The 23,562-nt window shown below is 36.6% G+C and overlaps 1 protein-coding gene across 3 annotated transcripts in view; it reads left to right on the top strand.

The window, feature by feature from the left end:
* The window catches only part of LOC307135460 (protein PALS1-like), a 69,879-nt gene that overhangs the window by 9,329 nt on the left and 36,988 nt on the right, over window positions 1-23,562 (top strand). For 2 of the 3 annotated variants that reach the window (XM_079831930.1, XM_079831931.1), the window contains exons 3-8: window positions 4,245-4,424; window positions 9,884-9,961; window positions 15,927-16,052; window positions 20,888-21,049; window positions 21,305-21,382; window positions 21,515-21,698. In XM_079831930.1, coding sequence (XP_079688056.1) covers window positions 4,245-4,424; window positions 9,884-9,961; window positions 15,927-16,052; window positions 20,888-21,049; window positions 21,305-21,382; window positions 21,515-21,698 — 808 coding nt within the window. Of the gene's footprint in view, window positions 1-4,215; window positions 4,425-9,883; window positions 9,962-15,926; window positions 16,053-20,887; window positions 21,050-21,304; window positions 21,383-21,514; window positions 21,699-23,562 lie in introns of all 3 variants that reach the window. The other variant, XM_079831929.1, reaches the window with a different exon arrangement.

Raw genomic sequence — 23,562 nt, 5'->3', positions numbered from 1 at the left:
TTGAATTAATTTCTGACCCAGTTGGCAGATATTTTTCTTGTTTTAAGCACCGGATGAAGCTCTGCACATGACATGCAGACAAATATATGTATAGCCTTTTCTCACAGCAGCTGGAATATTTAAACGTATCATTTTGATGGCGGATTGTAGTCCAGAAAAGTTCAAATGATTCACCCGGAGTCAAAAGCAAAAGATTAGACTGTACAGAAATTGAAATCGACAGGTAACGCTAATCCACACTAAACACACATAGTCACGCAATGCTGATGTTGATAACATTAACAATTTGAGAACAAAGTATAACACAGTTTGATGTGATGTGAGCGAAGCGATAGTTCGATTTAATCACCGTTGGTAAGGCGATTTATTGTAATGCTTTTTTTCTCAGTTGGTCAGAACAAAAGTGGCAGACATGTTACTTGTTCAGATGACATTTTGCCTACCGGTCCGCTGGTCGACGCCTGCTTTTGCTTTCAAACGCTCCTGTGTGTTGATTAGGCATGTGCCGGTATCACATTTTCATGTTGCGATGAATTGCTGAAGCTTTTATCGCGGTATACGGTATTATCACGATATTGACATTTGTTGCAAAAAAAGCGTTGTCATACTATAACAGGTTTAATAACATTCTTGTAACAAAAAGAACCAAACATTTAAATACAATAAAGCAATACACAAAAATGTATAAAGTAAACAAATATTAAAGTGCTAAAGAATTCTAAAGAACAATGGGTAACACTTTAAAGTCTCACTAGTTAATGCATTAACATCAACAAAGCGCGAATAGCTACATTTTTACAGTTATTATTCTTTAATAACGTTAGTTAAAAAAGCAACTGTTAGTGAGTGTTTGCTCAGGTCCATTAAATAATACAGTTACAACCTTTGATATTAATAATGTGTTATTAAATGCTGAAATTTACATTTAACTAAGATTAATACACGTTTTAGAAGTATTTTTCATTGTCAGTTTGTTAACGAATGAACTAATGTTAAATTATAGAGCCTTATTGTAAAGTGTGCGACTGAACAACAATCAGAACATATTCAAACAATATCTAGGGCATGTAATTTCAAGTCCAGATTAAAATATAACATTTTTTAAGTTTGAATGAATAGCCTTACGCCTGTAAGTATTAAGTATTTGGTTATGTGATGCGATTTGTTTACGAGGGTTACCGGGGAAACGGCTGCATTTCTTCTGTTCCGTCAGCGCCCTCTGCTGTCAGAGAGTGAATGTGCGTCTCCTTCACTCCTTCCGCCATGTGCTCATGCACGTTAAGTTTGTTTACATCAGTGCACGTTCCTCTTTGACATATTGTTCATTTTAAACGGTTGATGGGTAAAGTATTCTTAAAATGCATTCTAAAAATCTGAATAATTCGTAAGAAATAATTATTCACGGTATTTTGAAGTGCCCACGGTCACAATATTGTGCATGTCCATTATTGCGGTATATCATATTACCGGTCTAGTGTTGATCAGTGTAGCGCAGGGGTCACCAACATTTAGCTACGTCTCTATGTAATAATAATACGTCTCTACTAATAATAATAATTATGAAATAAATAATACTAATTATATAATAATTAATGTTTGCTTATTTTTCACTTGATTTTTTATTTATAAACAATGTTTACTTTTAAACAGCATCCAGCCTGTACATGTTTATGTTATTTACTTATGATTATCATCATAAATAATAAACATAGATTTAAAAAAAATTGTTAAATAAAAAAAATAAAAAAAATGTTTTTGCTGTGTTACCAAAATTGGTACAGAGTACCGTAAAATTGTTATGGTATTGGTACCGACTACTGGAACTACTACTACACTCTATCAGGTGTAAAACAGTTTGGATAGTTGTTAATATGATAATTATGATTCATTATTTAAGAGTTTTAAGTATTCTATAACATGAGTAGGTCTCAGTCACTTTCATTTTAAAAAGTAGCTCTCAAATGAAAAAAGGTTGGAGACCCCTGGTGTAGCGAATCACAGACACATCAGATGAGCGTGTGAGCACAATGGCCAGTCAGAGGTGTTTACGATTACAGCTCAACAGCGCTCAAAGCGTCACATTTTTAAAATTTCGGTACCGATTTGGTATCATGGTCGGTACTTTTGACAACACACTAGCACATAGGCCTACTCCTCAAAACATCAGATTCACACAACCCATGTAAAGATGATAATTCCACAAATAACTGCAATTGCAGGTTTCAAACAGAGCTGGCGACAAAGAGGCAAAACTTACAGACTGCAGCTTTAAAGCTACACTGTGTGATATTTTCCCCCATCTAGTGGTGAAAAGGTATATGACCATCCAGTGAATATTAGTTTCTCTTCCTCTCAATTCCAATTTCGTTTTAACTCCTACGGTGGCCGATTTAGTCCAAGATTAACATGGCTTCCAGTTCGACCTCGTCCACATTCGACACGGTGCCATCGAGTGTTAAAACGCGAAAGGCGAAGCTTGAATTTACGGGTATGTCCCTCTTTGGCTAATGTACTTTCAAGATGGAGGGGCAACATGGCGACCGGCATTCAAACCCCTCACCCGTATGTATTTTCAATGGCATATTATAAACTTACGAGAATACTTTATTACTTGAAAGAAGTAAATATACATTAATGAGCACATATATTTTTGAAAGAACTAATGCTGCGTCCCAATTCGCATACTATCTGTACTAAATAGTATTCGAAAAAAGAATTAGTATGTCCCAAATCGTAGTATGTTGAAAAGAGTATTCCAAAGATTCCCGGATGGTTTACTATTTCCGGTCATAATTCGAAGTGCAGATCGATGCGCACTCTAGCGGCTGATATTTCCCACAACCCATTGCGAGAACTACAAACGCGGATAAAAAGTGTTAAAAAACTACAAACATGACGGTTACGAGAGTCTGACGGTTAAGTAGAGAGGATTAGATAAAGGGGCTTGAGTGAGCAATTATCAGTATTTAACCTGACGAAAATATATTTATTCAATGTTAGCCACATTATATTTCACCAGCAGCAGCATTGTGAACTTTTGTAATGATACGTTTGGCCATTAACTTTGCAAACACATGAGAGGAGTCTCTGCATTAAAGACCCACGAATGGCAGACCAACGTGCTACTATATTTCTCTCCGATACAATAGGAAATTAAATTGAATGTGACGATGATTGACAGGGCAGTTTAAACAGTGACAGAACTCACGTAACTAAGCAACAGAGTCCGTTACAGATGACAAAGTAGTATGTCCCAAAGCTTGCATACTCTTCTGCTACACACTCAAAAGTATGTACTTTTTCTTCACAAAAAGAGTACATACTTTTAGGACGTAGTATAAGTAGGCGAATTGGGACGCAGCGAGTGTTTTTAGCTAAGAATAAACTAAAAAAGTTACACAGTGTAGCTTTAAGGAAAACAGATTTAATGCAGGCAGTGAAGCTCAGAAAGCTTGTTGTTGATGTATTAGAGACTTTTAAAAACGTTTCGCTTTTAAAAATCCTTATTTAGAAGTGACTGGACATTGACAAATCCATTAGTTACCCCCGGGGCGCCGCTTGCAATTTTGGGCCCTATGAAAGAATTTGATGTTGCGCCCTCTACCACACCAAACTAGCTATCCAAAATCTTTGTCTGCAATTTAATAATACTGACCAATTAAGCTCCGCTCGCTCAACCCAGAATGCCCCAATTGGCTGATGAAACATTGATTAAAATTAAGATACAATTTATACAAAACAAAACTTAATGAAGTGGTCACAATCATGTCTGACCCACTCCATTCATCTTATGATGTGTCCATCTCATGCTGTTCACTTTTCATAATCGACATAGATTGACAGATTGACAACATAAACAACATTATAATATTTAAACATAAATATAAAAATAAATACCTTAATGGCTGCAACAATTATAGTACAGAGAAATTTCACGTCGGAGTGGGATATGTGTGAACGTAGTTTTACCGATGAGTGTGAGCGGTTCATGAGTGGAGCGTTTTGCTGGATTTTGCCGGAAATGCGCCATCTTTTTTTTATATTTGTAACTCTTTGGTAGATTATACATTTATAATACATTACTACTAGTACTGTTACTACTAATAAAACCGATCTCTGGGGGCCCCAAAAGTGTGTGGGCCCTTAGAATCGTCCTAACTTCCCTCCCCTTAGCTGCGCCCCTGAGTTACCCCATTTCTCTCTGTCTGTTCTCAGAGCTGGCTGATTTGCTTGACTCTCTGCAGCGTCTGCAGCTGCGTCTAACCGATGCTGAGAGTCAGGAGGACGTTGGGCTGCTGGTGGAGCTGCTGCTTCAGACAGACTTCCAGCAGGCCTTCAGCATGCACCGCAGCGTGGCCCTACACATGAGACGCCTCTGCCCGCCGTACCCGCTCACCGCGCACGCCCTGCAGCTCCGGGACGAGGTACGGCTGACAGCGATACTGCATAACAGTGAAAAAAATGCTTTTCTTACTTAGTTTTTTTGTCCTGTTTTCAGTCCAAATATCAAAAAAATCTTACATTAAAGGGTTAGTTCACCCAAAAATGAAAATTCTGTCATTAATTCCTTCCCCTCATGTCGTTCGACACCCGTCAGACCTCCGTTCATCTTCAGAACACAAATGAAGATATTTTAGTTGTAATCTGATGGCTCTGAAAGGCCTCCATTGGCACACTTTACACTCTCAAGACCCTTAAAAGGTACTAAAGACGTCGTTACAAAGTCCATCTCACTACAGTGGTTCTACAATAACTTTATGAATCGGCGAGAATAGTTATTGTGCGCAAAAAAACCTAAATAACGACTTATATAGTAATGACCGATTTCAAAACACGGCATCATGAAGCTTTGAAGCGTTATGAATCAGTGAGCCGAATCATGATTCGGATCGCGTGTCAAACTGCTGAAATCACGTGACTTTGGCGATCCAAATTGCTGATTCGACTCACTGATTCATAACGCTTCGAAGCTTCATGATGCCGTGTTTTGAAATCATCATCACTATATAAGTCGTTATTTAGGGTTTTTTTGCGCACAAAAACTACTCTCGTCACTCCATAAAGTTATTGTAGAACCACTGTAGTGAGATGGACTTTGTAACGACGTCTTTAGTACCTTTTAAGGGTCTTGAGAGTGTAAAGTGTGCCAATGGAGGCCTTTCAGAGCCATCAGATTACAACTAAAATATCTTCATTTGTGTCTGAAGATGAACGGAGGTCTTACGGGTGTCCAACGACATGAGGGTAAGTAATTAATGACAGAATTTTCATTTTTGGGTGAACTAACCCTTTAAGAAACATTTACTAGACAAGCAAAAGTTTTTGTCTTATTTTGGGGGAAAATAACTCATATAAAGGGAGTTTTTGCTTAAAACAAGCAAAATAATCTGCCAATGGGGTAAGCAAAATAATCTTGTTTTCTGTTTGAATTACAGTTTTTCTCAGTTTTTACATTTCTCAGATCAGAATTGAAATTCTCAAAGCTACCTGTTCAATCTTCACATCATTGTGTCACTTGTGCACATCAAAAAAGCAGTTTCTCATTTCTTTGAACAAGTTGCAAATGCTTGTGTACATCCATGCAAATGATTATGTACAATTCTCTGCTGTTTCCTACATTATCAGTTGCTTATGTCATGTTGATCAAAATGTATTATAATGGGTCTCTGTTGAATAGTCTCACCCCCCACAACATTTAGCCATTAGTTCATAGCATAAGTCTTTACATGCAAAACGGTTGAACAAGTTGTCATTAAATGTCAAGCATATTTCTATACATTTCCGTTAGACGTTCACATTTCTACTTTTGTTTTTCTGGGGGTTTTTTTCTTTGTGCTATGCAGTGCTGTCTTTTCCTTTCTGTATCGCAATGACATGGTCTGTCAACAAATTACAGTACAAACAGTAAAAGCGTAAATGTGAATCTTGTCCAGTCTCTTGCATTCAAACTCCCACATACACTAACGTGTAACCTACAATTTACAATAATTGTCATCAAAATTTTAGCCATATTTGCATCAGAACATCCCTCCAGAGTACAGTTATATTGACAACATGACTAAGCAATTTGACCGTCTTATTCATACACAATGACACAAGGACTTGTCATTCTGATGGCACTGACATGTTCATGGACACAGATATTTACTTTTGAGAGATGAACTAAGGATTTTGAGCAAGAGACTGGCTTTTGCAGGTAATCCATGGTGTTTTGCTATTTGTACGAATTGTTTTGAGAAATGCACATGCTGTTTTGCAAATGTCGAGGATGATTCGAGAAATGTACCAAAGCGACTGAGAAAAACTGTAAGATTATTTTTCTTACCCCATTGGCAGATTATTTTGCTTGTTTTAAGCAAAAACTCATTTTTTCAAATTTGTTCAAAGTTATCTTGTCTTTAAAGGGACTATATGTAAGAACTTTTATGTATTACTCGCTTTTTGTATTGCCAATGTGTGAACAGCTTGTAACGAAGCTTAAAAACGAGACCTTTCCCGATTTCCTAGGTTGTCTATCAAAGCACCGTTATTTTTATGTGCAGGATTTGGGACGTTTTTGCCGGGAAAATACAAAGGGTGTGACGTTTATGCGCGCTGCCGAGAGCGAGTTTGATATATTGACTTTTTATCTTACTATTATGACTTTTAAAATCATATTTTTGACTTTTTATCTAATAATGAGGACTTAAAATCATATTTTAAACATTTTATCTTATAATTATGACTTAACATATCATATTTTGACTTTTATCTCACTATTATGACTTTTAAAATCATATTTTTGACTTTTTATCTAATAATGAGGACTTTTAAAATCATATTTTAAACATTTTATCTTATAATTATGACTTAACATGTCATATTTTTAACTTTTTATCTCACTATTATGACTTTTAAAATCATATTTTTGACTTTTTATCTAATAATGAGGACTTTTAAAATCATATTTTAAACATTTTATCTTATTATTATGACTTAACATGTCATATTTTTGACTTTTTATCTCACTATTATGACTTTTAAAATCATATTTTTGACTTTTTATCTAATAATGAGGACTTAAAATCATATTTTAAACATTTTATCTTATAATTATGACTTAACATATCATATTTTGACTTTTATCTCACTATTATGACTTTTAAAATCATATTTTTGACTTTTTATCTAATAATGAGGACTTTTAAAATCATATTTTAAACATTTTATCTTATAATTATGACTTAACATGTCATATTTTTAACTTTTTATCTCACTATTATGACTTTTAAAATCATATTTTTGACTTTTTATCTAATAATGAGGACTTTTAAAATCATATTTTAAACATTTTATCTTATTATTATGACTTAACATGTCATATTTTTGACTTTTTATCTCACTATTATGACTTTTAAAATCATATTTTTGACTTTTTATCTAATAATGAGGACTTTTTAAATCATATTTTAAACATTTTATCTTATTATTATGACTTAACATGTCATATTTTTGACTTTTTATCTCACTATTATGACTTTTAAAATCATATTTTTGACTTTTTATCTAATAATGAGAACTTTTAAAATCATATTTTAAACATTTTATCTTATTATTATGTCTTAACATGTCATATTTTTGACTTTTTATCTCACTATTATGACTTTTAAAATCATATTTTTGACTTTTTATCTAATGAGGACTTTTTAAATCATATTTTAAACTGTTTATCTTATAATTATGAGTTATATAAAAAAGAATTGTGATATATAATTAATAATACATTAAAAAAAATCAGGATTCTTTGATGAATAGAAAATTCAAAAGAGCTTAAAAATAGAATAGAACAAAACAGAATAAATGTCATTTTTATTATTATTTATTTGAAATAGAAATCTTTTGTAACATTATAAATGTCTTTAATGTCACTTTTGATAAATTGAATGCGTCCTTGCTAAATATAAGTATTAATTTCTTTAAAACTGGCCCCAAACGTTTGAATGGCGGTGTAAGAATATTTATTTATATTTAGTATTTTAATCAAATATATTTATGTTTACATTAAATAACATGATTTTTTTGACTCGTGGAAATAAGTTAATGCAACCTTATTGTGTTAACCTTGACAAATAAGTTGTAACGTTTTACTACTTTTTATGTCAAATAAACTCAAAATGGAATTACATTCAATTAAGTTATGTAAGAAAACAGCTCAACCAAACTTTTGTGTTCGGAGCACATCAATGATGGCTTAAAAGCGGTTTATTACTAGATTTTGCAGCGCAGCTTAAATGTGAATCTGTACTTTTTTGGAGGTAATGTTAGTCATTGTACTTGACCCAAGGCACCTGAGGTGCTTAATAAGGACGTGGTAATTGGTTGATCTGGCCTGTGCCAAAGCATGTAGCTGGAGGAAGCCATTGGCCGTTGGGGATGTAATCCGTCAGTGGCTTACAAACAGACTTCCTGGAGGCCAGAATGAGATCTAATGGATTATTACAATCACTGCATGTGTGTGTGCTGATTAGTTTATTGTTAAATGCAGCACAGAGAGGTGTTAGCACACAAGTCCTGTTTCATCACTCAGTCAACATGAAATAGCATTTTTTATTGTAATGTGACATTTCATAAACAGGATATTCAACAAGTAAAGAGATTTAATGGGACTTTATTTCATTAATTGGGAATTGACTGGATGTTTATGGTTGCAAACATACGGATTACATGAATTAATTTTTTACAGTAACTATAGAAACATTTATTTAAAAAAACGAACAATAAATTATTTCATATTGACTTTTAAAATACAAAAAAATGGTTGTATATAAGCAGAGTTTTTATAAGGAATTGTGCCTCAACAAATATGAAGGTCATGGAATTTTAATTTAGTTATTTTTTTTGTCAAATTTTACATTTTGTTTTGTCTTTTTTTAGATTTGACTTAATCGGAATGGTACAAAACTTGGTAAAGGTTTTGGCTCTTGCTATGTGAACACAAAAACAAATCTTGTACATGATTCGAAAAAGTTTGCGGTTAATAAATTAATGCAAATTTCATCTAGTGGAAGCGTTTGGTACTGCGCCCAAACTAAATCTGACTGAAAGCTAATTTTTTTGAGATATTAACCTCAAATTTTTAGCACAACTTGTTTAGATTTATGGCTTTGATTTTCTCATAGTTAAGAGTAAAACGTGTTTTTGGAAATATATATTTCATATAAAATTTTAAATAGTATTTAGTGCTGTCAAATCGATTAAACGCAATAAAAGTTTGTGTTTACATAATATATGTGTGTACTGTGTATAATAATTATTATGTATATATAAACACACACTCCTTCATGTATATAGTTATGAAATATTTGCATGTATATATATTCATATATGTAAATATTTTAATATAAATATTTTTTAAAATTCTAATAATAATTATACACAGTTACACACACATATTATGTAAACACAAACTTTTTTGGGATGCGATTAATCGCGATTAATCGATTTGACAGCTCTCGTTTTTATGCCTTTTTTTCCATAATAAAAATATTAAACTTAAACTTTTTTCACTCCAGCAATAATCTACCAAGTGTCGTCTTTAAAAAGAGACCAAAGTCTGTGCTCCAAAGCATTAAAGTTTACGATGGTTTAAGTTGGTAAAAAGTGATAAACAGGTAATACGTGAATCATAACTATTCCATAAATATAATTTAGTACTATAAAATCCCTAAAATAAAATAATCATACATTAATTTCATTGGGGGAAAAACTGTCATTTTTAACCTCCACGTGATTTTTCTGCATCTGGGATGATTTTTGAATGATAAATAGTTATAGTGATGCTTGTCTAGAAAGGTCTATTAAACTTTACTTGTCCATGTTCTTGACTGGTGTCCTTGTTCTCCAGGTGGAAAGTGTCCTACAGTCCAGTAAACACACTGAAGCCACAGAACTAACAGGCCTGTTGACTTCAGCTCACCTACAGGTAAAGGATGAGGGAGTGTCATCATTGTACATTTAGCCATATCATCTTGCAAATTTATGATAGCAAAATAAAAGGCTCATCAGCTTTTAAATGGGAGGAGGAAATTCCCATATAGTAGTTGCTGATGTCAGAGGTTGTGTGTCCATTAAAACTTTAGTAAAATTTTACAAGATGCCTTGACTTGTCCTTGTTAATCAGCAGTGTTGGGCACGTTACTTTAAAAAAGTAATTAGTTATAGTTACTAGTTACTTCTTACAAATAGTAACTGAGTTAGTAACTGAGTTACATCATTATAAAAGTAACTAATTACCAGGGAAAGTAACTAATGTGTTACTTTTTTTTTTTTTAAATGTTTAAATATGTCAAATAACTTGATGCCCCCAATATTAAATATGTTAAATGAATGAATTGGACACTAAATAGAATACATTATTATTATAAAACATTGTACATTAATGTACACTATTGTAATGTTGCTGTGGGACAATGTGAGAGACACCTATCAAATTCAATATATTATTGTAAATATTATCAGTAGACCTACTATAGTGTAAATATTGTGTAAATAGTATCAGTACTTCTTTACTACTCCTCTGGTAGTAGAGCTCACGTTATCACCTGGGTTTTTAGCCACTAATATTGTGGCTGTGATGACGTGAGGCTTCATTAGATTAGAAATAGAATTACTTGCCACCGACGTGGATAGACTCTTTCTCCCTGGGCATAAGCTTCACGTTACATTTATGTAATGTTTATATGTTTATAAACATTCTTACCGTTCATCTCAACGAGGGAAAAGTAGCGCTTATACTTCCAGTTTGCGAAAGCTACCTTTAAAGTCGTTGGACTGCCATCGCTGACTGTGCATATGGGTGTGCGTCAAAGGTGTGTGTGTGTGTGTGTGTGTGTGTGTGTGTGAACTCAACCTATCAACCTCAACCTTGTCTCCCACCCACCAATCATCATCAGTTATGTGTACCACCCAACCCAACCCCCAACACGCATGGCTAGCGCGCGCGCACACACACACACGCGCGCGCGTTGCAGGTCCGAGAGCCTGTTCGGATGAAAACCGCTTCAATGAGCTAAATTATAGTAACGCCGCATTTTTTTTCCTCAGTAACGCTAACGGCGTTGTAACGGAAGAAACAGTAATTCGTTTGATTACTCGTTACTGAAAAAAGTAATTCCGTTAGTAACGCCGTTTATCTATAACGCCGTTATTCCCAACACTGTTAATCAGCCGTTTAATCAAATAATCAAGACCTGATCTGTTGTTTAAAGCTGCAGTCCGTGACTCTAGTGGTTAATAAACAGAACTGCATGAGTCTTGCGGAAGAACATTGCAGCCGGAACTACTTCTCTCTTTTTATGTCTATGGCGAGTCACGCTGGGACTGTGCTCCTCCACAGCGCTTCCTACCAGATCGGGCTGAAATATTCCAAGTGTACCATAATGATTCAGGGTAAGACAAAAAAAATGGATTCATGTTGTACATTCTCATTCTCATTCTCTGGGGTGCCAGAGGAGAACTGGCAAGGTTTATTTTTCTCCATTCTGTCTCCTGATGGAGATTTGCTTGCCACCGTCGCCTCTGTCGCCTTTGGCTTTGGCTTGTTCAGTTGGGGACACTAAATATTCAACTATATTTCTGATCAGCTCATTTATATTATCATAAAGTCATAATAGTGAGATAAAAAGTCAAAAATATGATTTTAAGTCATAATAGTGAGATAAAAAGTCAAAATATGACATGCTAAGTCATAATTATAAGATAAAATGTTGAAAATATGATTTTAAAATTCCTCATTATTAAATAAAAAGTCAAAAATATGACATGCTTAGTCATAATTATTAGATAAAATGTTGAAAATATGATTTTAAAAGTCCTCATTATTAGATAAAAATTTAAAAATATGACATGCTAATAAGTCAATTATTAGATAAAATGTTGACAATATGATTTAAAAAGTCATAATAGTGAGATAAAATGTTGAAAATATGATTTTTAAAGTCCTCATTATTAGATAAAAAGTCAAAAATATGATTTTAAAAGTCATAATAATGAGATAAAAAGTCAAAATATGACATGCTAAGTCATAATTATAAGCTAAAATGTTGAAAATATGATTTTAAAAGTCCTCATTATTAAATAAAAAGTCAAAAATATGACATGCTAAGTCATAATTATTAGATAAAATGTTGAAAATATGATTTTAAAAGTCCTCATTATTAGATAAAAAGTCAAAAATATAATTTTAAAAGTCATAATAGTGAGATAAAAAGTCAATATATGACATGCTAAGTCATAATTATAAGATAAAATGTTGAAAATATGATTTTAAAAGTCATAATAGTGAGATAAAAAGTCAAAATATGACATGCTAAGTCATAATTATAAGATAAAATGTTTAAAATATGATTTTAAAAGTCCTCATTATTAAATAAAAAGTCAAAATATGACATGCTAAGTCATTGTGAGATTTGAAATTAGGACTTTAAAATTGCAAAATGTTGGATTTAAAGTCAATTTATGACTTAAAAATCTAAATTATGATTAAAAGTCCTAATTATGAGATAAAAAGCTGAAATTAGATTTTAAAAAGTCTAAATTATGACCAAAACACACACTAAGACATTTAAGAGATTTTTTTAATGCACTTTTAATGTTTTCCACACTTATAATAATACTAATATTTTACATTATTGTTTTCATTTTGTGCAGTATATTTTTTACATGCGTTTTTACATGAGTTTGAAATCAGTTTTTACAACACAAATTAATCAATCAAAAACTATCTTTTCATCTAAAACTAAACTCATCTCCTGTCATCCCTGTAAAGCTGCTCTGAAGCATCTGTGTGTGAAAGAGCTGGAGAAATAAAGCTGACTTGATATCTGATATAATTTTTGTAAATCTTGAACACAAAAAAAGTCACTGACGGCAACTTTAACATGTTCAGGCCCAAATCAAACCCTAACAAGGGCATGAAAACAACTTCCCTATGAGTCTATTTGTACACACCTCAGGTTAGATCCAATTAACGGCCTTAGAAATAGATACCTGCCACCGAACAGGGCACAAGATTACTACCCTCCCTAAAGATATTCACCCCTCTCCAAGCCCTCCCGCCGCTTTCCATCAGCACACACACAGCGAGCATATAAAGCGGGACGGCTCTGTCCTCTTCCTCTTCCTTCTGTATGAAAACGTACAGGTAAGAGGTGATGTGATGATTGACAGCGCTGTGGGGAGATTATGGAGGATTGGGTTTATGTTCAGGTTAAGCTGTGCGTTGTGTTTGGCAGTCTGGCATTGAGAAACTGATGTGGCCAAGGGTTATTATTGCGAGGTATGGTACGCCTGTCAACTTCACTGAGGTAAAGCGGCAATCCTGTGGCCGAGTCTTGGGTTAAACGAAATGGGCGGGAACTTGCTTGAGTGCTTCTCGGCTTGAGAGAAGATTGATTGTTTGAATTATTTTTTAAGGCAGGGCCTTGTTTTCAAAGCACACAATTATTCTGCATTTTCTAGGTGCTTAAGTTGCCATCGTGATGCTAGGGTGTTTGGAGTGGTTGCTAGGCTGTTGCTATGCAGCGTTTTAAAATAATGTTATTATGTGGTTGCTATAGTGTTATGGGTGGTTGTAAGGGTGTTTTGCTCAGTAGCTGCTATGGAGTATTTTCTGTGCTTACTAGGGAGTTCATAGGTGGTTGTTAGGGTGTTGCTATGCAGTTGCTACGGTGTTTTGCATGTTTTAAAATTTTGCTATGGTGTTCTGGATGGTGCATGTTTTAAAATGTTGCTTTGGTGTTCTGGATGGCTGTAAGGCTGTTGCTAGGTAGCTGCTATGGAGTGTTTTCTGTGCTTACCAGGGAGTTGATAGGTGGTTGCTAGGGTGTTGCTATGCAGTTGCTAAGGTGTTCTGCATGTTTTAAAGTGTTGCTATGGTGTTCTGGATGGTTGTAAGGCTGTTGCTAGGCTGTTGCTAGGTAGCTGCTATGGAGTGTTTTCTGTGCTTACTAGGGAGTTGATAGGTGGTTGCTAGGGTGTTGCTATGCAGTTGCTAAGGTGTTCTGCATGTTTTAAAATGTTGCTATGGTGTTCTGGATGGTTGTAAGGCTGTTGCTAGGTAGCTGCTATGGAGTGTTTTCTGTGCTTACTAGGGAGTTGATAGGTGGTTGCTAGGGTGTTGCTATGCAATTACTAAGGTGTTCTGCATGTTTTAAAATTTTGCTATGTGGTTGATGTGGTGTTCTGGATCGTTGTAAGGATGTTGCTTGGTAGCTGCTATAGTGTTTTCTTTGCTTACTAGTAGGGAGTTAATAGGTGGTTGCTGCTAGGGTGTTGATATGCAGTTGCTAAGGTGTTCTGCATGTTTTAAAATGTTGCTATGGTGTTCTGGATGGTTGTTAGGCTGTTGCTAGGTAGCTGCTATGGAGTGTTTTCTGTGCTTACTAGGGAGTTGATAGGGGGTTGCTAGGGTGTTGCTATGCAATTGCTAAGGTGTTCTGCATGTTTTAAAATGTTGCAATGTGGTTGCTATGGTGTTCTGGATGGTTGTATGGCTGTTGCTAGGTATCTGCTATACAGTGTTTTCTGTGCTTACTAGGGAGTTGATAGGTGGTTGCTAGGGTGTTGGTATGCAGTTGCTAAGGTGTTCTCGTTGTTTTAAAATGTTGCTAGGTTTTTGCTGGTGTTCTGGATGGTTGTAAGGGCATTGCTGGGCTGTTGCTAGGTAGCAGCAATAGGGTCTTTATGTGCTTAATAGAGATTTGATAGGTGGTTCTAGGGTGTTCTGTATGTTTTAAAATGTTGCTATGTGGTTGCTATGGTGTTATGAGTGGTTGTAAGGGTGCTGCTAGTCTGTTGCTAGGTAGCTGCTATGGAGTGTTTTCTGTGCTTACTAGGGAGTTTATAGGGGGTTGCTAGGGTGTTGCTATGCATTTGCTAAGGTGTTCTACATTTTTTTAAATGTTTCTATGGTGTTCTAGATGGTTGTAAGGCTGTTGCTAGGCTGTTGCTAGGTAGCTGCTATAGAGTGTTTTCTGTGCTTACTAGGGGGTTGCTAGGGTGTTGCTATGCAGTTGCTAAGGTGTTCTCAGTGTTTTAAAATGTTGCTATTTTGTTGCTATGGTGTTCTGGATGGTTGTGGGGGTGTTGCTATGTAGCTGCTATATGGTGTTTTTTGTGATTACTATAGAGTTTGTAGGTGGTTGCTTGGGTGTTGCTATGCAGTTGCTGAGGTGTTCTAAATGTTTTAAAATGTTGCAATGTGGTGGGTGGTTGTAAGGGTGTTGCTAGGCTGCTATAGGATGTTTTCTGTGCTTAATAAGGAGTTGATATGTGGTTTCTAGGGTGTTGCTATGCAGTTGCTCTGGTTTTCTGTGTGTTTTAAAAGCATTTATATGTGGTTGCTAAAGTGTTCTGGGTGGTCGCAAGGGTGTTACTAGGCTGTTGCTGTGTAGCTGCTATAGAGTGTTTTCTGTGCTTACAAGGAAGTTTATATGTGGTTTCTAGGGTGTTGCTAAGGTGTTCTGCATGTTTTAAATTGTGTTATGTGGATGTGGTGTTCTGGGTGGTTTTAAGGGTGTTCCTAGGCTGTTGTTAGGTAGCTGCTATAGGGTGTTTTTCTGTGCTTACTATGGAGTTGATTGGTGGTTTCTAGGTTTTAAAATGTTGCTATGTGGTTGCTATAATGTTCTGGGTGATGGAATTTTTTATGTTGAGACTGTTGCTATGGTGTTTTATGTGGAGTTGGTAGATGGTTGCTAATGTGCAGTTGCTGATGTGAGTTTATTTATATTCAATTGCAGGGGTGCTCAGGGTGGTTGCTATGTAGTTGCTAAGGTATTGCTATTTGGCTACTGGGGTGTTCTGGATGATTCCTTACAGCCTCAAGTCAAAAGTGTCGATGCCGACATCTCCATTCACTAGTGTTGATGTTCATGGTTCTTCCTCAGGCCCTGATGGAAGCTCATGATTGTATAGCCTGGCAGGAATCGGATGTTGAAATTATTGAAGCTGTGGACCAGGATGAAAAGACCACCAAACTGGTTTCCCTGGAGAAAACTCGTGACATGCCTCTGGTAAGAGTCATTCATCTACATTCATCAACATTTATAGTCTCTAAGGGCAACAATAAACGTGTGTGTGTGTGTGTGTGTGTGTGTATATACTGAACAAAATTATAAACGCAACACTTTTGTTTTTGCCCATTTTTCATGAGCTGAACTCAGACATCTTCTATGTACACAAAAGGCCTATTTCTCTCAAATATTGTACACAAATCTGTCTAAATCTGTGTTAGTGAGCACTTCTCCTTTGCCTAGATAATTCATCCACCTCACAGGTGTGGCATATCAAGATGCTGATTAGACAACATGATTATTGCACAGGTTAGGCTGGCCACAATAAAAGGCCACTCGAAAATGTGCAGTTTTACTGTATTGGTGGGTCCGAAAACCAGTCATACCCCTATTCCACCAAGGCAGTGCTAGAGCTAGATTGGAGCCAGAGCCTAGTTTCAAATCGGTTCTTTGTGTTTCCACACCCAAAGCCCCAGCTCCGAGCCAGGAAAAGTGGTTCTTAAGTAGCACCAAAACATTGCTGGGCTAGAACAGGGCTAGAAGTAAGAACCGATTACGTCAGGCGCTGGGGGCGGAGTCAACAAGACCAACACAAACTGGAGATCCGCCATTGTTGAAATAGCAGCTAATGGAGCTAACAGCTGCTGCTCGTTTGTAATCTCCGTCTATACAAATTACGGCGAACTGCATGAATGCGTTGGATTTGCTGTGTTTTTGTTGTGTTTTGATGCCGATGTAGGATCGTAAAGCCATGTGAATCAATAGTAACGCAACGTTTGCATTGTTGATGGAAGGCGTTCGCAGCGGTGCTGTGCAGAGACCGATCGCCGTATGATAACGAGTCCAGCGAGAGCATATGACTCCTTATGCTTTTGATTCACTCGTGCGTTTTTTTTTTATAGCATACGTGGATCGGTCTGCGCAGCGTCGATGCATCTGGAACAAGCCTGGTGTGTTTGTGTTTCCCGCTGCCCAGGGTTGCCAGGTTTTCACAACAAAACCCGCCCAATTGCTACTCAAAACAAGCCCAATCGCGTTTCAGGTGGGCTTCCCCAGTAAAAATCACATTTGGGGGTAAAATATGTGTTTTTTTTTACATGGTTGCCCACTAAAATTTGCATTCCCGGGGCTAAATATCACATAATTGGGGTCGCTTTTTGACATGAAAAACAGCCCGCGGCAACAGTGATGAAGTAGCCGGACTTGGCAACACTGCCGCTGCCTCGCTAGCGTTGCTGAGAAAGACGTATACAGTGACGTAAGACATGGCTCCGTTGTGGCTCTCAGCATGTGGAAAAGCAAACGGTTCTTAGAAGGCTCTTAGAAAAACTATGAACTGGGACTAGCTCTGGCTCTTAACTAACTCTAGCACTGCCTTGGTGGAAAAGGGTAGTCAGTATCTGGTGTGACAACACATCTCCTTCGCATAGAGTTGATCAGGTTGTTCATTGTGCCCTGTGGAGTGTTGGTCCACTCCTCTTCAATGTCTGTGTGAAGTTGCTGGATACTGACAGGAACTGGAATACACTGCCGATCCAGAGCATCCCAAACATACTCAATGTCCGGTGAGTATGCGGGCCATGCAAGAACTGGGATGTTTTCAGCTTCCAGGAATTGTGTACAGATCCTTGCAACATGGGGCCATGCATTATCATTCTGCAACATGAGGTGTGCATTCAAAATGCCATCAATAAAATGCACCTATGTTCGTTGTCCATAACATATGCCTCCGCAACGACATCAGCAAACCGCTCACCCACACACGCTGTCTGCCATCTGCCCTGGACAGTGAAAAACGGGATTCATCCGTGAAGAAAACACTTCTCCAAAGTGCCAGACGCCATCGAATGTGCACTCAAGTCGGTTACGACAATGAACTGCATTCAGGTCGAGTCCCCGATGAGGACGACGAGCATGCAGATGAGCTTCCCTGAGACGGTTTCTGACAGTTTGTGCAGAAATTCTTGGGTTATGCAAACCGGTTGTTGCAGCAGCTGTCCGGGTGGCTGGTCTCAGACGATCTTGGAGGTGAAGATGTTGGATGTGGAGGTCCTGGGCACATTTTAGAGTGGCCTTTTATTGTGGCCAGCCTAAGGCCCTTTCACACTGGACACGAAAAACAAATATTTTGTGTGCGAATAGTTCACGTCAAAACCATTCACATCAGCCGCTACACAAATTTGCGACGTCTGTGACGTTTCAGAGCTCCAAGATTCCTATGCACGGCGACAGCTGAGAAAACACGGACACTTCCTCATCCAGTGAAGACAAGCTTTTTATTTTATTTAAAAGACAGAAAAGAAGGTTTTGTGTGCACCCAGTCTTAAAGAGCACCTATCATGGCATTTAAAATGTTCCAAATATTGTTTTAGAAGTCCCCAACAACAGTTTTGCATGCATGCAATGACAAAAAAGACTTTAGTTTTCTTATAATATGCATTTATTTTTACCTGTTTTGACAGCGATTCTCAAATGATTCCTTTAGTGATTCACTTTTCAAAACCCCGCCTTTACGTGACGCTAATCTGCGGTGATTGGTCCGATGACCCAGTCAGTTGTGATTGGTATAGTCTGTGCAGATATTCTCGGAAACGGAACGCCCATCAAAGTCTTATAGTGACAGTAATTTGTTAATATGTGTCAGGAGTTATGAATATGAAAACCGCGTCGGTACTGTTTGATTGTAATATGAGCCTCAGCTGATCTCATTCATAAAAAAACTCCTCTATTCTCCTCACGAAGACTCACGACAAATCAACATCCCTCAGGGCTTTTAGTTCAAAAGTGTGCAGATGAGGAGACATATTGATAGATTCTCATATGTCTGTGTCAAATTTCTAAACAGAGGAGTATTTTTTATTCAATACTTCCTCAAAATGGGCAGAAATAGCCTAATCATGAGCGATTGAGTCTCGTGTTGTTTTCAATTCATACTGGCAGCCGGAGGGCGCTCTGTGCACATGTAATCCATATATGGTACAGACAGACGAAGAAGAACCATGTGCCATAATAAAAGTCCATAATAAAAGCTTCCTGAGATCGCGAAACATACATTTGACGACTAATAATAAACACTCAATCGCGACGATGTATGGTTTGTCTTCAAGCCACTTAGTCTTCAAATGCTCATCCTTGGGCAGATGAAAAAAGTTTGCTTTTGAGTGGCACTTCAGAACACAGCGTCGTCGCCATGATGTTTTCTAGTTTTCACTGGCGTCTTGGAGCGCAATAAGTGGGCGTATCGTATTCAAATAACTTGACAAGTTGACGTCATCTAGTCAGAGAAAAAGCTTCGGTCTTCTAACGATTCTTAAAAATGACTCCGAGTCGACTCTTACTTTTGAAAGAAAATAACTATATATACGGTGCACTGTCATATTTCAAGCTATCACAGGATGTTTTTGTTCACTTAGATCTATGTTACACACTACATGAAAGGTAAATTTCAAAATTCCATGATAGGTGCTCTTTAAAGAACAGTCTGAAGGGGAGTATGCTAATCTTGTACAGGAGCTAAAACTTTATCATGGCTGGTTCCGCTCTTACTTTCAAATGTCCGTGGGACAATTTGAGGAGCTCCTCCAGAGACAGTATCACAACCACACACTTCAGGAACCAATCGATCCAGAGCGGCTGTGTTTTAGAGCTGCAACTAACGATTATTTTTTCTGTCGACTAATCTAACGATTATTTTTTTCGATTAGTCGACTAATCTAACGATTATTTTTCCAGATTAGTCTTATTATTCTTTTTTACTGATTATTGTATTTCAAAAGAGGGTAGTGAATTTGTATATTATTTTAACATGAAATCAATGAATGATGACAATATTAATTGTATTTCAGGAAGGGTAGTGTACATAGTATGCCATTTTATAATGAAATATATGAACACAAGAAGCTTTTTAAACATAATATATAATAATACTATTCATCATAAAATGTATACAGAGTAGGCCTAATTAGGAAAAGTTGTTTACTATAGTAGTTGAGTATGATTTACTTATTGATTTGTGTCAATAGTAAACGAAAATGCACTTGTATTTATCTGCAAAAGGTTCACATAAAGGAGCTTTCAGCATAGTTTTAATGTATAACTAGTCGTCTATTTTGAAGATACATGTGCATAAACAACGACTAAAGCTGCCAGAAGTTTTTGCCCAAATTTCAAAGACATATTTAAATGATTAAAGCTAGAGGCATATCTTAACTTTAATGTTACTTTAATCATGCAAACTACCTATATACAGCATGTTATTATGCATATGTGTTTGGGACAGAGGGGAACCGGGTCGCATTAACAGGAGATATATGCAGCCCATAATAAATAAAAGCACGAGACGTACAGGGGTCGGAGAAGAACCCTGCCTTGGTGGAATTCTGCGTCATTCGCGCGAACTGGATGCGCGAATGAGGCGGATTCGCGTCCTTCGCGCCGCGCGAAACGCGCCTTCCGCGCCGCGGGACCTCCAGACGCGCATCAACGCGCCTTTCTATTGACTTAACATTGAAATCACTCGCGCCAGACCCTCTATTCGCGTTTGGTGTGAACGCAGCATAAGGCACACCTGTGCAATAATCATGTTGTCTAATCAGCATCTTGATATGCCACACCTGTGAGGTGGATGGATTATCTCGGCAAAGGAGAAGTGCTCACTAACACAGATTTAGACAGATTTGTGAACAATATTAGAGAGAAATAGGCCTTTTGTGTACATAGAAGATCTTTGAGTTCAGCTCATGAAAAATTGGGGGCAAAAACAAAAGTGTTGTTTGAATTCAGTTATATTGTATATGGGCATTTGATTGTGTTTCTGTCTTTCTGTATATGTATAGGGTGTGACGGTTCGTAACGAACATGACTGCGTCATCGTCAGCCGTGTGGTGAGTGGAGGAACAGCAGAGAAAAGCAACCTGCTCAGTGAAGGAGATGAAATCCTCGAGATCAACGGCATTCCAGTCCGTGGAAAAAGTGTTAATGATGTTCATAACATACTGGTGAGATCTGGCAGGTCTCTTTGAAACGCCTCATACTCTTTAATCATAATCATTTGCTGATAAAGACTACCATTCAAAAGTTTTGGGGTCTATAAAAATGGTTTAATGTTTTTGAAAGAAGTCTCTTATGCTCGCCAAAAATCTTGTGAAATGTCTTCAATTAATTTTCACCATCATTACTCCAGTTTTTAGTGTCACATGATCCTTCAGAAATCCTTCTAATATGTGTTGCTTCTTCTGTTTCTTTGTCTCTAGTCCAGCATGCATGGGTCCCTCACATTTCTCCTCATCCCAAACTCCCAAAACAAAATGGCTCCTCACAGACAGACTGTGGTACGACTTCATCATTTCTTCCTCTTCAATCCTTCTTTTGAGTGTGTGCTGCCTTTTCTAGGGGCCTTCTGGGATTTTTGAAAACTTCTTGCTACATTGCATTGTGGGCATCCTCATTCTCTTTCTTTACAGATGCATGTGAAAGCAAACTTCAGCTATGACCCATCTGAGGACCCATATGTCCCGTGCAGAGAGCTCGGCCTGTCCTTCCAAAAGGGAGACGTCCTCCACGTCACTAGCCAGGACGACCCCAACTGGTGGCAGGCGTACAGGGAAGGACATGAGGACCAAAAGCCCCTCGCTGGCCTCATACCTGGTTAGTGTCTGGTTAGAACAGTTAGTAGAGCGCCAGCTCAATTAGGGAATAGATATAATGCATGCAAAATCATTGAAAAAATTATAATTTCAAGTTTTGCATTTGCTGAGGCTGCATATCGAATATTCATGATGTATTTGCAAAGATTTTGCACTTTTAACCCTTAATCGTCCCTCGGAGTCCAGCTGACCCCACTGGACTTTTCCTCCATTTTTAAAAAGTGTTCCCTTCATCTCAGGGCCATGAGACTCTGTGACTTTTCCTAAATAATCTATCTAAACATGCACACAAAATCTGGGCTTGATTTGGTTGTTCTAAAGGTGTGTAAAAAAAATACAGTTTAAGTCCCTCGGGGTCAGATGGACCCCACATTGAAAATGAATGGGAAAGTGTAAAAAATATTTTAATTTTTTGTTCACTTTTTTTGTCAATTTTTTTTTACTAAATCCAGTATAAATCTGAAAATGTCCACATTTATATCAAGGTCTGGTCCTAGAGCATAAACACAAAGTAGAACAAACTTTCTATCTCATACATACACACGTACACACACACACACAAACACACACATGTGTGTGACTGCAACAGAGAGTATTTTTATTGAAATTGGCAAATAAAATCAACAAAACTGGCATAAATCTGAAAGATTTTCATACATAAATGAAGTACTAATACTAGAGCACAAATGCAACATGGAACAAGCATGTTCACTCACACACACACACACACACACACAAACACAAACACAGGTGTCTGGAGCATTTTTGGGGGATTTTGGCAATGAATGGGAAAATGTAAAAAATGCTTTTTTTTCCACTTTGTTTGTAAAAAAAAATCAACTAAATCCAGTATAAATCTGAAAATGTCTACATTTATATCAAGATCTGGTCCTAGAGCATAAACACAAAGTGGAACGAACTTTCTGTCTCATACACACACGCGCACACACACACACACACACACACACACAAACACACACGTGTGACTGCAACAGAGAGCATTTTTATAGAAACTGGCAAATAAAATCAACAAAACTGGCATAAATCTGAAAAATGTCCATACATAAATGAAGAACAAATACTAGAGCACAAATGCAACATGGAACAATCATGAGAAAGAGAGGGTAAAGGGCAAATAAAAGAAAGATGAAAGGCAGCTCAACTTTTGCATAACTTCCCTATGGACCTCTAGTGGATAATGTGGTCATTGCTCTCTCTCTCTTTAACTATAATTCCTAAAGTTTTTCCACAAACCTACAGATGGCGGTATTCTATCCCTAACACATAGAGCAATGTCCAAAAACTATTTATATTTATTTAAGATCATCATTCAAGTGATTTTTTCCTAAAAAAATAATTTTTAATGAGGCAATTTATGACATAGTTAGTGCAGTAAATAGGTAAAAAACTACCAAATACCGAAAAAAACACAGCATAAATGTATAGATGAGAAGTAAATAAAAAAAATGATATATAGTTTTCCATGTAAAAAAATTATATTTCCTTATGCAATCGGTCTGTAAAAGTTTGGGGTCTCTCTGACGCCAAGGGACTCAAACGTAAACCCTACTTGAGGGACGATTAAGGGTTAAATTGGTCATTATGTTTAAAGTCAGTGATTTTATTATTATTTATATACTATTATAGTATTTATTAATATTTGAATTGTTTTTTGTTTTGTTTTTTCATTTTAATTTAGTTTGTTTTAATAATTTTAGTAATTTATGTGCTTTTGTCATTTTTATTAGTTTTTTACATTTATATGTCTTTAAATCATTTTGATTTCAGTTATAGTTTTAGACATTCACTGCCAGCTTTTTTTTTTTTTAAGTTGCCAGACAGTGCCAGCATTTTTGATCATTTTC

The sequence above is a fragment of the Gobio gobio genome, assembly GCF_949357685.1.
Source record: "Gobio gobio genome assembly, chromosome: 12".
Lineage (NCBI taxonomy): Eukaryota > Metazoa > Chordata > Actinopteri > Cypriniformes > Gobionidae > Gobio > Gobio gobio.
Note: the sequence above shows the minus strand (reverse complement) of the source record. Positions and strands in the feature narration are given on the sequence as shown.